The 15746-nt window shown below is 41.0% G+C and overlaps 2 protein-coding genes across 2 annotated transcripts; both read right to left on the reverse strand.

Moving 5' to 3' along the window:
• Positions 1-1010: 1010 nt before the first annotated feature.
• On the reverse strand, positions 1011-2852 carry LOC128195014 (uncharacterized). The gene has a single exon (XM_052871809.1). The coding sequence runs from the start codon at positions 2850-2852 to the stop codon at positions 1011-1013; it is 1842 nt and encodes a 613-aa protein (XP_052727769.1).
• A 12298-nt stretch (positions 2853-15150) lies between these two features.
• LOC128195015 (uncharacterized) lies at positions 15151-15510 on the reverse strand. The gene has a single exon (XM_052871814.1). The coding sequence runs from the start codon at positions 15508-15510 to the stop codon at positions 15151-15153; it is 360 nt and encodes a 119-aa protein (XP_052727774.1).
• Between the last annotated feature and the right edge of the window lie 236 nt (positions 15511-15746).

The raw sequence follows: 15746 nt of genomic DNA on the forward strand, positions 1-15746 counted from the left end.
GATCCGTACAAATAATGCCTCCAAATCTTCAGTGCAAAAACGACCGCTGCCAGCTCCAGGTCGTGCGTTGGGTAATTCCTCTCGTGAATCTTTAATTGACGAGACGCGTACGCTACCGCTCGTTTCTCTTGCATAAGCACACAGCCCAACCCTTGATGAGACGCGTCGCAGTATACTTCAAAGGGCTTGGACGTGTCCGGAATAATTAGCACTGGAGCGCTCGTCAACTTGTGCTTCAGCTCTTGAAAACGTTCTTCACACAGATCAGTCCAAGCGAACGGTCGATCCTTCCTAGTCAACTGAGTAAGCGGAGCTACTATTTTAGCAAACCCCTCAATAAAACGCCTATAGTAGCCCGCGAGCCCCACAAAGCTACGTACCTCAGTGACCGAACGAGGACTCTTCCAGTCCAATACCGCTCGTACCTTAGCTGGATCTACTGAAATACCTCCAGCCGACACCACATGCCCCAAAAACTGCACCTCCTTCATCCAAAATTCACACTTGGACAGCTTTGCATATAATTCCTTTTCCCTCAACACGGATAGTACTGCCCTCAAGTGTTCTTCGTGTTCGTCTTGTGTCTTGGAGTAGATGAGAATATCATCTATGAAGACGACCACGAACTTGTCCAGGTACGGCCTGAAGATGCGATTCATATAATCCATGAACACTGCAGGAGCGTTCGTCACTCCAAAAGGCATCACTACATACTCGTAGTGTCCATAACGAGACCTGAATGCTGTCTTCTGGATGTCGTCCTCCTTAACTCTGATTTGATGATATCCAGACCGCAAGTCAATCTTCGAAAATACCGTTGCCCCATGCAGTTGGTCCAACAAGTCATCAATCCTAGGCAACGGGTACTTGTTTTTGATGGTCAGCTTGTTCAATTGACGGTAATCTATACATAACCGAGAGCTGCCATCCTTCTTTTTCACTAAGAGCACAGGCACTCCCCAAGGTGATACGCTCGGCCTGATGAATTGTTTATCCATGAGCTCTTCAATCTACTTCTTGAGTTCAACCAACTCTGCAGGCGCCATCCGGTATGGTTGAACTGAGATAGGCGCTGCCGTCGTCACCAAATCAATGGTGAATTCAACTTCACGAACAGGAGGCAGTCCCGGAATTTCTTCTGGAAAGACGTCCGCAAACTCATCCACAATTGATCGTCCATTACTGTCACTAGTGGACGATCGTTCTTTAACCAATCCTACGAATTCCTGATCTTCATGCGTCATAATCAGGAAACAGCTGGCGCCTTCCATAACGTCTTCTTTTAATTGACCGAGCGTTACTAATAACTCTTCTTCATCTTCTTCTGGAAAAATCAACTCCTTCTTGCCACAGTCTATAAGAATGCGATTGGCAGCCAACCAATCCATTCCTAAAATTACTTCTAACTCCTTCAAAGGCAAACAAATTAAGTTCACCTTATAACTATGCCCCTCAACCGCAATAGGACATCTAATGCATACGGTAGATGTCCTAAGCTCTCCAGCCGCTGGGGTTGACACCACCAAGTCGAACTGCATGTCTCTCTCTACTATTCCCAGTTTTTCAACACACGCCTTCGAGATGAAGGAGTGAGTTGCCCCCGAGTCATATAATACACGACATGGCATTCCATATAGCAAGCATTCACCAATTATAAGATTACCTGAGCTTGCTGCCTCTGCTCCAGTTATAGCATACACTCGTCCCACTGCTTGAGCCCGTCCACCTCTTGGCTGATTCCTTCCAGCGTTTGGTGGTCTCATTACCGCTCGTCCTCCCAAGTTGCACTCGTTCTCCAAATGCCCATTTCTTCCACAACGAGTACAATGTTTCCCGCCCACCAGCTGAGGGCATGACGAACGATAATGTGGTCCCCCACATTGGAAACAGGTGACGTTACCTTGCTGCCCAGACTGTCCGGTAGGAACCAGTGTTTGAGACCCACTTGCGCTTAATGACTGATTTGGACGAGCGTAAGGGGATCCCCTCTGATTGACATTACTCCTTGCTACGATTGGTCCCCTTACAGCCTGTTGTTGCTTCTTGTTTCTTTCCGCTTCTGCCATGTTCTTCTCTAAAACCTTGGCCCTCTCAACCATAGCAGGAAACGTCCGTATACAAAGACTGGAGATTAAAACCTTCAAGTCGCTCTGCAATCCGTTCTCAAACTTCCTGCACTGCCACTCTCCACTGGTGGCCATCGTATTGAAACGAACCAAGTGTTTGAACTTGTTCGTATACTCAGAAACGGACATTCCGCCTTGGACGAGCTGCAGAAATTCAACTTCCTTGGCAAAGCGGACGCTATAAGGGAAATACTCTTCATAAAACTTGCTTCTGAATACTTCCCAAGTGATTGGATTTTGAGCGTCCGTTAAGATTGCTCTCATGCTCGCCAACCAATGGCTAGCTTCTCCAGTCAGTAGGTACTCTGTGAACGCCAACCTGTTTTCATCCGGGCATCTTTTGGCGTTAAAGATTCTCTCCATGTCTCTTAGCCACTGATCTGCCTCGTCAGGGAGGCACTTTCCACTGAATTTGGCCGGATGGTGTTGGAGGAAACTCTGCAAACTCCATTCAGTTGGTTGAGCAACGTTGGAAGAGGAAGCTCCTGACGTGCCCCTGGTAGCAGCAAGAATTTCCATCAATTGTAGCTGAGTCGTTTCAGAGTTGGCACACGAAGCCTCCAAACTCTGCATGGCACTCTGATTTTGCTGCATTAAAGTGGCATTCTGCTCCATCAAAGTCGTGTTTTGTTGCTGCAGTCGGTCAATCACCGTTTCCAACAACCTAGCGTTGTTGGACACATCAGGTTCAGTAGGTTGAGGTGGAGGAGGGAGTCTAGGTGCCATTCGTTCTCTGGACACAGAGAAAAACGAACGTTAGTTACGTGTAAAGAGTTGAGAAAATAACTCATTTAAACACATATTAATCACACAGCAAAAACACAGTGCACTCATAACCTACAGCGTCCTTCAAGAGAACAAAACTGCTCTGATACCACTAATGTAACATCCCAAAATATAGTAATTACCATAGACTAGAATTAATTACAATTAACAGTAAAACATGCAGTCTTTACAATTAACAGAGTTCAAGGTTCAAAAGCCGAACGGATTGGATACAAAATAACGAGCGCAACACCGAAACAGGAAAGTAAATTAGAACGAACGGTTTTACAAAAGAATTAACCGAACGTCCAAATAAGCTAACATTTATAGCCTAACATCTACGAGCGCTCTAATCAAAACGAAAGACGAACGTTCTACTGCTCCGCTTTCACTTCCACTTCAACCAAGTTTTCTTCTTCGATTACCTCCTCTAAGGTGGCCTCGCCTTCTGCTCACATCCACACGGATGATCATTGCAAGACAGGACGAACGTACATAGACAGCAGGACAACACAAGGAAAACGAAAGGGTAAGCTTATAATATTTAATTCGTACATTCAACATATACGTTCAACATTCCAACTCACACATACAACATACAATTTAACACAATGTAACATAGAAATATATATATATATATATATATATATGTATTAGACCGACCGTCCGGACTGTATGAACCGTGTAGCTACAGGCGTCCTTGCACCCGAGTGGTGTAGTAGCCGGGATATACCTAATCAGCTGCCACTCGAGGTTAGTCCGTTCTTACGTCGCCCATGTTAACTTATGGACTAAGGACCTCCTGCCGTTCCCACACATGACTACCCTCTTCTACATGAAGATGAGCATCACGGAACATCAGGATGGACAAAGCCAGCATTAGCAATGGCCACAGTCATACTTTACCAAATTTAGCATTTAACATATATGAGACGTTCCTCCTTGGAACGCTCGTTCCAAATCCATAATTTTACAATCATGTAATATAGTGTTCACACGTCCTAATAGTTCATATTCATAACATTTTCATTCTATGTTCCACTTTCTTAAAAAGACGAACGTTCAACGTTCTGAAGGAAGAGGACGAACGTTAAAAGCCAGACTTAGGATAACCCATTATCGATCAGAAAGACTCCAGAGGAATACGACCATTTTCAGAATATTTTAAGTACCAGGAGGTCCGGTTGACTCAACTTGGACGAAGATACATCAAGAAGAATACTTAACTACGTTGGGAATCTTTTGTTAAAAAGGGGTCGACTGCCGGTCAATGACCGAACGCGCCAATGTAAATTTACTAATTATTTGGACGAACGCTATTTACGTTCGTTAAGGAATCAAAGATAAGGACGAGCGTTCGATTTAAGACCGAACACTACGTTAAGACGCACGCTAGGTAGATGACCGAAAACCAATCATGACGAACGCTTGGTTCAAGACCGAGCGCTCTTTAGAACGAACGCTTGGTATAAGATCGAGCGCTATTTAGAACGAACGTTCGGTATAAGACCGAGCGCTATTTAGAACGAACGTTCGGTATAAGACCGAGCGCTATTTAGAACGAACGTTCGGTATAAGACCGAGCGCTATTTAGGACGAACGCTTAGTGTAAGACCGAACGTTACTTAATTCCGTACCATTTAATTTAAGGCGTACGACAACTCTATACTGAGCCGAACGCTCAAACATAGTAATTCGAAATAAGGACGCTCGTTCTCAAATCGAATTCTTCCCAAATGAAAGAATTCTACTCTAAGTTATTTCCAGGGAACACGAACGGTATAAGACCGTACGGTGACGAGCGTACTTTATCATAGGGAGAATTTTTATATCCAGATTTTTCAACTATCTTAACTTTAACATTTTTCCTATGATTCATATCTCGTAACTTCATATCCATGCTTAATTCTCATACTATACAGATCTCATCATTTTAATACATCCATTCATACCATAGTCATACACCTTTCATACGTATCCAAATCAACATGCATTTCATCCAACAGAAAACATATACAATATCAGTGATCGCTCATAACAACTCAAACAGTATACTTTTCATACATCCAAATCAAATCATACAACATGCAAGTATAAATTAAACGTATAAGCTTCCCTTACCCGGATTGACAACCAAATTTGTCCTAGATGCAAAAGTGGCTTCGTCCAACTACGCTTTCCTTATGTTCTTGACTCTTCCAAAACAAATCTAACCACAGAAAACAGAACACTTAGACTACCTACTTGCATGCAACTACAACCCTAGTTTCCCAGAAACCTAAGGACGAGCTTCTGAAGGAGACTTACCAGTTTCCGCCTTTGAAATTGTTCGGTCCAGTTGGTAGCTTGCAGTTGGGCGAGCGTTCCTACGGTGCTGCAAGTTGATCGGAGAAGAGGCGTGAGATTTACAGTAGAGAGAAGTTGGGAGTTTTAGAGAGAAGTTGGAGAAGAAGAAAGGCCAAAGTTTCGTGAGGAAGAAGGTGAATGCAGAGAGTGAGGAGAAGTGTTTTCAGAGAAATAAATTTTTCTTCCCACCGTCAAACGGACATGCACTCTCATACAGACACTTGTTTCCCACTACAGATTTCCTAAGGTTCTAAAATGACACATGGCAGACGTGCATGCGGTGCAAAGTGGGTTTTTAATTTCCCTAAGCAGTGATGTGGCGTGTATTAATGGTGATGTGACAGGGATTTGCAGTTGATTTTCTAGGGTCTCACACCTTGGAAATTTAACACTGCAAACCATCTGTCAAATCATAATTAATACACCCCACGTCACTTGCTCAGAGTAATTAAAACGCACCCAAACCCCTCTGCGCTAACACCAGGTGTCGAGTATGGAAGTTTCGAAAATCAGTAAGTGGGATGCAGGTGTCAGCAGGAGAACGGACGTTGGTTTTTAAACAAAACTGATTTTTCTGAAGTCCGCGTCACTCTCTGCATGCACTCATCTTCTCCAAAGACCCTGATCTTTCGAATTCTCCTTCTTCTCTCTAGAACAATCCCATCTTCTCTCTACTATAACTCACCACCCTCTTCTCCGATCAACTTTCAGAAACCGTAGGAGCGTTCTCTGAGCTGTGAGCTACAAGTTGGACCGAACAGTTTCAGAAGCTGAAACTGGTAAGTTTCTCCCTTAGTAGTTCGTTCTTAGGTTTCCTGAAAAACTAAGTTTTGGCTGCATGCTAGTGTGTAGTCTAAGTACCTCAACTTTCTTGTGGATAGATTTGATTGGAAGAGTTAAGTGACTGTTAAGGGGGAAAACGTTAGCTGGTCGAGCCACACTTCTTACGTATAGAACGATTCAGTCTCAAATCCGGGTAAGGGAAGCTTATTTGATTTAATTGATACTGTATGTTTTATGAACGTCCGATATTGACTGAATGTATGAGATAAATGCTGATTGATTATGTATGAACGATCGCTGTTATAATGAATGAATATGGTATGCGTTGGTTGATATGTATGCTGATGGTTGATAAGTATGAATGATTAATGTGAATCATATAAAGTTTGTAAATTGATATTGAGATGAAGTTATAAAGTATGAGATGATATGTTGAAACTTGAGATTTGAAATAGATGAAAATCTGAAATATGAAATCCTCACTATGATAATATACGTTCGTCATCGTACGGTCTTATACCGTTCGGTTTTCTAGTAAAATGCCTAAAAAGGAATTATTTCATTTAGAAAGAATTCTGATCGAGAACGAACGTCCTGTGAAATACTAGGTTTGAGCGATCGGCTCAGCCTAGTGGTACCCGTATATCTAAAATTAAATAATAATACATTATACCTTTATACTTTAAAATTAGTAACGCTCGGTCATCTACCTAGCGTTCGTCCTAATTAGTGCTCGGTCTTATACCTAGCGCTCGTATTATTGTGTGATCAACCTTGAAAAAAATAACGTTCGTCTAACTGTAATAGTATTTCCCTTTTTCTTCACGTTCGGTCATTACTGGCATTGGTCTACCGTATGTGATTTACTTCAAAGATAGTTCTTAATATTCTTGGTTCTCCTTCTTAAGTTGGATTCGGTATAAGGTCTCTATAATGAAATTTCTTTAAGTACCAGTGTAAACCCAAACGAGTCAGTTCACTTAACTGACCCAAGTAGAAAATAACGTCCGTTACAGTTTTCTTAGTTCATTCAGTCCATTTTCTTATCGTCCGTCCTCGTTCTTCAGAGGGATGAACGTTCGTTATTTTATGCCTTTTAAACTAAAGATGAAAATGATAAGGAAGTATAAGATTTTAAAGGGTGAACATGATATGGAATGATTATACGATTATGGATTTTGGACGAGCGTTCCAGGGAGGAACGACTCATATATATTGAATATTGGATTTGGTAAAGTATGACTGTGGTTATGCTAATGCTGGCAGTCCATCCTGATGTTCCGTGAGTACTCATCCTCACGTAGAGGGGGTAGGTCATGTGTGCGAACGACAGGAGGTCCTAGTCCTTAGGGGTACTTTGGATAGGGCTAACCTCGAGTGGCAGTTGTTGAGTGTATCCCAGTTACTACATCACTCGGGTGCAAGGACGCTTGTAGCTACACAGATTCATACAGTCCAGACGGTCTGTCTAGTAATATACTTCGTATGATGTTATATGTTGAACTATATGTTTGTGTGGATTGAAATGTTTATTTTATATGTTGATGTATGGATTAAATTACATAAGCTTACCCTTCGTTTTTCCTTGTGTTGTCTGTTGTCCTTGTACGTTTGTCCTGTCGTTGCAATGATCATCCGTGTGGATGTGAGCAAAAGGCGAGGCTACTTTGGAGGACGTTATTGAAGAAGAGAACCTAGTAGACGTGGAGGTTAAAGCTGAACCCTAGAGCGTTCGTTCATTTTAGAGTTTAGTTGTTTTAGTTTTTGAACGTTCGGTTAGTTAATTTGGTAAAACCGTTCGTTCTGAATTTCTAGTAGTACTGAATTACTGTATGGAATTCTGTAATTAAGCCTTTTGGCTTTTGAACCTTGATTCTAGTGTAAGACTGCATTGTTTAACTGTTTAATGTAATTAATTCTATTATATGGTGATTACTGTATTTTGAGATGTTACAAATTTTTTATTTATTTATAGTACCCAGACAATTAAATTATTTTTGTATTCAATGTCTTGTCTTTGATGTGTTGTGTTTGGTCCAATTTCTCCCGCCTATGTTTAAGTGACTTCATGCATGCAAAGCTATTACTTGCCTACACAATTCCATATTCACCAACTCAACTTCATATTACATTATATATGGATGAAGTTGATGCTTCTCTCTTCACATTGCAATTCAACGTATTTCCTATTTCTTTACAATTTATCTGTTTCTCCTCTCACAAACACTAATTCATAATGGTATCTTGAAACTTTAGAGCATCTTCATCGTTGCAAATTATCAACTAAGAAGCTTTCATATTAGATAATGTTAATGAATTTAGTTCAGATGATGAGTTGGATAGCATACTTCACGAAAAACAGAATGATGACCACCAAATCACACAATCATCTCAACATGTTTTCCCAAAGTTGCAAGAGTGTATGCAATTCCAAACCAAGGAGGAGATTGTAAGGACCGAGCGTCCTTTTTCTTTTAAAAAGAAGGAAGTGGTGGGGAAGGGAGGCACGTTTCTAAGTGGCAGGGAAGGGGGCGGCTGCGCATGTGAGTGGTGGGGGGAGGTGCTCACTTTCGGCTGCTGGTGGAGAGTGAGTCACTCCACTTTGAAGTGCTCCAACCACCTAGAAACACCATCACAGCACTAAGGAAGGAAGGAAGAAGCTGGGGAGTGCACGGTATGTAGTAAGATATTTATTACATAAAATATCTTAGACGGTTAAGATATTTATAAGTAACTAACCACATTTTTAGGTAAGGTTATTTTTATTTGGCTTATAAATACAATGACAGGGAAAAAGTTCAGGTACGTTCCCTCTATGTTACACTTAGGCCAGAGGAACTCTAAATAATACTCTGCACTGATAATATAATCATTTTCTTGAGAGCTGAGGCTCGATAACTCAATCTGACTTGAGCGTCGGAGTATCTTCGCAGGTACCTCCCCCTCCTTTGGAGCATGAACACCAACAATTGAGGAAAAGCAAGCGTCCCGGACATCTAGAAGCAACAAAGACACACCGGACAACATTTATACCGAAACAGGAAGAGTTGGTAGATTCAAGGAGTTTTGAGGGGCTTTACAGATTGGAAGAGTTGCTGCAAATCGGTGAGAGGGTGAAGTTCGGAGCTGCTGAAGTGCAAGGAGGTCTTGGATTGCAAGTCTTGGGAGAGATAGATTCAAGAGGGGTGTTGGGTGCTGCATCCGGAGGAGTGAAGAGCTTTGCTGCAAATCTTTTGGAGAAAGATTCAAAGGAAGTCTTCAAGAGGTAAGGGGAGTTAGATCTTTTGTTTGATTGTTGAAATATACTGCATTTGATGCAAATCTGGGAAGAAGGGGATGAAAAATGGGGTTTCTGCGTTTTCTGGAAAATCTGGTGCGATTCTACAGAATTCTGCAGAACGCGCGTTCGCCCAAACAGTGCTCAACCGATTAGTGGTCGGCCAAAATAATATGAGCGTTCGGTTTTGTATTCTCTTGTAACGAACGATAGTGTTCGTTCTTGAGTTAGTAAATTATTAGACGTTCGTCAAAATATTATCCAGTAAATTAGAGATGTTAGGCGTTCGTACTTAGTTTAGTATTCTCATTGTTTAGATTATGAGCGTTCATTATCAATTCGGTATTTTAGGTTTCAACCTTGAGCGTTCGTCCCTAAATTGGTATTTACAAGAAGTAATCTTGAGCGTTCGGTATTGGGTATTAGTGATTTTAGTCGTTCGTCCTTAATATGGATTCTTAGGTTTGAAACTTGAACGTTCGGTTTTGGTGGATTACTAAGCGTTCGGTCTTAAGTTGCTTATTCTTAAGTTTTGGATCTCGAACGATCGGTTATGGGGTATTAGCGATTAAATGAGCGTTTGGTAGTTAATTTCTGTTGATCGGTTAAGTATTGATTTTAGTACCGTTCGGATAAATATGTTGAGCGTTCGGTCTTGTGTTCGATTAGCGTTCGTGTTCGTCCGTCAAAGTGAGTTTAGCGTTCGGTCAAACCATGATATTTGGTACCATTCGGTTACAATTGGATTTAGTACCGTTCGCTTAGGTTTGATTTAATACTGTTCGGTTAAGTGTTCATGTGGTACTGGATTAAGTGGTGATCATTTGGTCAGGATTCTAGACGATCGTCCAGTACTTTAGGTATTCGACATAGTTCTCTAGGTATTCGATCCATATTCAAAACGTTCGTCGCAGTGGTGTCCAATTTAATAGTGGTTAAGCTTGAGATTTCGGTCTCGGTGTACTACTGATTGTATGCGTTCGGTTTTGATGTATTAGTTTGCGTTCGGTTTTAAATTGATATTCCTAAATTTAGATCTGGAACGTCCGGTTGTAAATTGATATTCTTAAGGCTGGATCATGAACGTTCGGTCTTAGTGTATTAGAAATTGTAGCGTTCGTTCTTTTAGTATTCGGTTAAATGAGTTTGGACCCTAGCGTTCGTTCTTTTGGTGTTCGACCTAATGGTATCCGGTCTAATAGCGTGGAGAGTTTTAATGTCGAGCCTAAGAGTTTGATCTTAACGTTCGTCCAGACAATATCCAATTTGAATGTGGAGTTCGGTTTTAGCGTTCGACCTAATAGTATCTGATGTAATATGGTGTTCGGTTTGGAGCGTTCGACCTAGTATGATCTAATCTCACAGTGTTCGTTCTAAGAGTGTTCGGTCATTATGGTGTTCTGCGTTTTAGCGGTCGGCCTGTTTATGTTGGATCTCATAGCATTCGTCCAGATCGTTTTGGTGAATGACGTCCGTCCAAATAGTGTTCGGCATAGTGTTTGGAAAATGGCGTTCGTCTAGTAGCGTTCGTTCCATGGTGTTCGGTGAATAGTGCTTGTCCAAATAGAATTCTACAAATAATGTTGTCTAAGTTGATTTTCTCTTGAATTGAATTATGTGTACGAATGTTTGGAATGTATGTTGAGATGTGATTTATGTGAAAGTATGTGAACGCATGAGATATGTTAAATTACTGGGATAATCTGATTGTGAATATAAATGATGAATTTGAGTATGATTTGGACATCTCGGGGAGAGATGGACGAAAGTGATATGTGGGGTGTTGTTATTGTTCTGTATAACTGTAGTGAACTTTGTATTTTGGTCTGTCTATCCCTACACTCAAAGCATTGTTCATGCTCAAGTAGAGTAGAACAATGTAAGTGGTGAGAGTAGAGGGAGGTCCTCGTCTATAGTCTTTGAATTTAGACATAGACAGTTTGGGGGATTCACCTCGCATAGTAGAGTAGAGGGAGGTCCTCGTCTATAGTCTTTGAATTTAGACATAGACAGATTGGGGGATTTACCTTGCTAGTGTTGGTGAGTGCCAGCTAAACTATGCAAGTGCAAAGACGACTGATAGTTCGACAGTTATACAAATCCGGATGAGTCGAGTGAGTGTGTGAGTTGTGGTTTATTGAGTATACTTTAATGGTTCTTTTATATGCAAATACGTGTTACTACCGTCGGTAGGCAACCGACCGTCCGTGGCTTGTGGTATTACCGAGAGTAGGCGACCGACCACAGATTGTGTTATTACCGAGGGTAGACAACAGACGGTGGCTTGTGTTACTACCGAAGGAAGGCAACCGATCGGTTGTTTCGTAAAATAACCGATCGGGTGAGCGCAAGGAAAGTAGATTGTAGACAGCCGTTAAATGCTCATGAATGCATGGTTAATGGGATAACGGTCATGGTTAATGGGATAATGCTCTGAGACATGATGCTCTTTACACGCATAATAATAACACAATCAATTTCATAAAGAAACAAGAAAATCACAAGAATGCATGATAGAATTTCTTACTCCCCAATCCCCAAAATTTTATTTTCGGAAAAGAATCACTGCTCTGATACCACAAGTAACACCCCGGAATTTGGTGTTACACTGACTAATTTTTCCGTAAAACACGTAAGTAAAAATTCAAATTTTTAATATCCAACCTCAACGGAAAAAAATAGTATGTTATTTATTACGAACCGATTATTCCAAAAATAAAATGTTTAAATAGTCAGGATCGAATATTAAAAATACATTCCTAGTCATCTATCCCATCTCTCCTTCATCCTTTATGCATGTTCAGAAACATCAGCCATCACATCTGCAACAATATCTGCTCCCGTATAACATCACGCATTATACGATCATCGCATTCACATGCACAAACAAGCAAGGGTGAGCTAACGAAAATACAATTCATATACATCATAAATATACTCATAATAACATACTATCATCCACACCTTAACCAGATCAAACTATATACCCAAGTACGAATTATGCTTCAACCATATGCATATACCAATATGTATCAAAATATCAAATTAGAATGCATACACCAATATGCATTACAAAATAAATATGACTATATCCACCAATATTACAGATCAATCAAAATACATACACCAATATGTACTAGCGTCACTCTCATCACTCTTTTCAGAGCTTCACCGGGCCGTTACACATTACCCTAATGTGTAGTGCTGCTTCCCATCACTCTATAGGGAGATTCCCCGAGCAAGTACACAAGTCACCCTCCATCACTCTAATCAAGAGCTTCCCCGGACAAGTGCAAGTATACCCCTCATCACTCGCCTAAAGAGATTCCCCAGGCCCGCAAGCACAACGCCAATCAAATTTGTAATGAGCTTCACCGGACTAGTACCCCACGTCACCCCCATCACTCTTACATAATGTAAGAGATTCCCCGGGCGGTTACACATTACCCCAATGTGTAGTGCTGCTTCCCATCACTCTATAGGGAGATTCCCCGGGCAAGTACACAATGTCACCCTCCATCACTCTGATCAAGAGCTTCCCCGGACAAGTGCAAGTATACCCCCCATCACTCACCTAAAGAGATTCCCCGGGCCAGCACGCACAACGTCAATTTAATTATCTCGAGCTTTACCGGACTAGTACCCCACGTCACCCCCATCACTCTTACATAATGTAAGAGATTCCCCGGGCGGTTACACATTACCCCAATGTGTAGTGCTGCTTCCCATCACTCTATAGGGAGATTCCCCGGGCAAGTACACAATGTCACCCTCCATCACTCTGATCAAGAGCTTCCCCGGACAAGTGCAAGTATACCCCCCATCACTCACCTAAAGAGATTCCCCGGACAACGCTTACTATCCACCACTCGTTCAATAACATTATCTGACCAAAATACCCATATACAATAATCCTTACAATACCAATCCAACCATACCATAACGCCTATATCATGTCATCATCACATATTCGCCAACCATGAACTTAGCATATGTTCAATATATTTAAATGCATAAGTGGGATTATCACAATACCATATCATTAATAACCTCAATTCTTCATTAAACATGAAACTCATAATCAAATCATATACAACCATGATTTCAACAGTACTTAACCATCCAAACATCATTCTCATATCAATTTGCAATGTCAAACCGATCACACAACATTTCCATATCAAATAGATATATCTAACAACTCAAAACAGTGTACACCTAACACATTTTCTTTATATCCTTTTAATACTCATTTTTAGGTAACTCAAACAGCTTTGAAACCATTACCAACAGTTCCGGAAGGGTCAAGAACCCCCAAAACGACCTAGAGAACGTCCAAAACGAACATCCAGAACCCCCAAAACTATCGAAAACAATTTCTGCAAAGTGCAGGTGCGAGTTAACTATTTGGACGAACGTCATAAACCATTGGACGGACACTGTTTGGACGAACGCTGTTACTCTTAGTCGAGCACTATTGGGACGAGCGTTGTTACTCTTAGTCGAGCACTATTGGGACGAACGCTGTTAATGCTAGCGCTTCATGGACGAACACTGTGAGATCAAACACTAGGCCGAACGCTCAAAACCGAACACCATATTGAATTCAACACTTATTGAACGAGCGCTCCACGATCAAACCTTATGAAGACCGAACGCTAATTAAACCATCAACTGACCGAACACTACTAAACCAGCGAATGAACGAACGCTACTAACCAACACCTGAGCGATCGTTACTAAACCATAACTTGAGCGATTGTTATTTAAACTAATGACCGAACGCTATTAATATCATCCCCTAAAACCGAACGCTCTCCAGACAAGGACGAACGCTAAATGCCTAAGCCAAAGCATGATTATGACCGAACGCTACTTCCCTTACAACTTTACCTTCAAGCTTCTTTCATATTCAGAATTCTCAATCCATCATTTAATTATCTCACCTTATCATATTGATAATAACAAGTCCATAGATTCAAACAGAAAACCAAAGATCAAGGATCAATCTAACATCATCTCCATATGCTTAAAACATTTCATCCAATTCATACAAATTTTCCACAAAGTAAAATACATAGATTAGCTCCCCTTACCTCTTGAAGATCTTAACTTCTTCTTCCAAGAGAGTAACTCTTCCCTTCCTTGGTTGACCAAGCAAGTTCCAACACCTCTGCACACTTAGAGTTTCGTTCTCCTCACACCAAAAAGCTCTCCACTCTCTCCTATCTTCCAAGTCTGATTTGGATCTAAAGAAATGGCTCCAAGACAAGCAAGGACCCAAGATATTGTAATTTAGCAATAAAAGACCAACATCTGGCCATCCTAATCCATTTTCCAGCCCCAAAATCCGGAAAGAATGGTTTGTGGGAAGATTCCCCAACCTTGCATGCTCAAAAAAACGTGTTCCAGGCTGTTATGTTTCCATAACTGACGTAGCTAATCGATTAACTCAAGTGCTAATCGATTAACTTGAGTCCAGAGGCTAAAACACGAATTTTCTCTGTACTAATCGATTAACTACAGCAGTTAATCGATTAACCAGCAGAAAACTCAAAATAACATTTTTCGTGACTTGTTTGATTTGGTTGAGGCCCTTCCCGATGTTGAAAAAAAAACATATGAGTACTCAAATCGAAGCTCTTTGAGTCTACTTTCTAATGGAAAAAGAATCAACCCAAAATATTAATTGTATAAAAAGTTATACATAAAATAGTAAACCATGTCAAATTTTGACAGCATTCTATTTTACACTACAACTTGAAATTTTTACAACTTGGTAAAATTTTGAGTTTACAAGGGTCTTACATTCTCCCCTCCTTTAAAAATTTTCGTCCTCGAAAATTGTACTTGTTAACCAAAAAGATGAGGATGAAGATTTTTCATTTCTTCTTCCAATTCCCAAGTCATTTCTTCAGTCTTCTCATTCCACAACACTTTCACTGTACGAATATCCTTCCCTCTCAACTGCTTCGACTGAACATCCAATGACAAGTCTTCTCTGATTTGAACATCATCCAATTCGAGCACATGATCAGGGTTTGACACATACTTCCTCAACTGAGAAACGTGAAACACATTGTGTAAATTTTCCAATTGAGGAGGTAGTGCAATTTCATATGCTACCGGTCCTATCCTTTTGATAATCTGAAATGGTCCAAGAAACATCGGAGATAACTTCCTTGACTTGATGGCTCTTCCAACTCCTGTCATCTAAGAGACTCGCAGAAAAACATGATCTCCCACCTCGAACTCAAGAGGTCTCCGTCGTTTGTCTGCATAAGACTTCTTCCTACTCTGTGTTGCACGCATCCTTTCTTGTATCAGCTTAACCTTCTCGGTTGTCTTCTGTAACAACTCTGGACCCACCGATATTACTTCCCCATCTTGGAACCAGCACAAAGGCGTCCTACACCTTCTCCCATAGAGAGCTTCATACGGTGCCATTC

This window comes from Vigna angularis, chromosome 1 (genome assembly GCF_016808095.1).
Source record: "Vigna angularis cultivar LongXiaoDou No.4 chromosome 1, ASM1680809v1, whole genome shotgun sequence".
Classification (NCBI taxonomy): domain Eukaryota; kingdom Viridiplantae; phylum Streptophyta; class Magnoliopsida; order Fabales; family Fabaceae; genus Vigna; species Vigna angularis.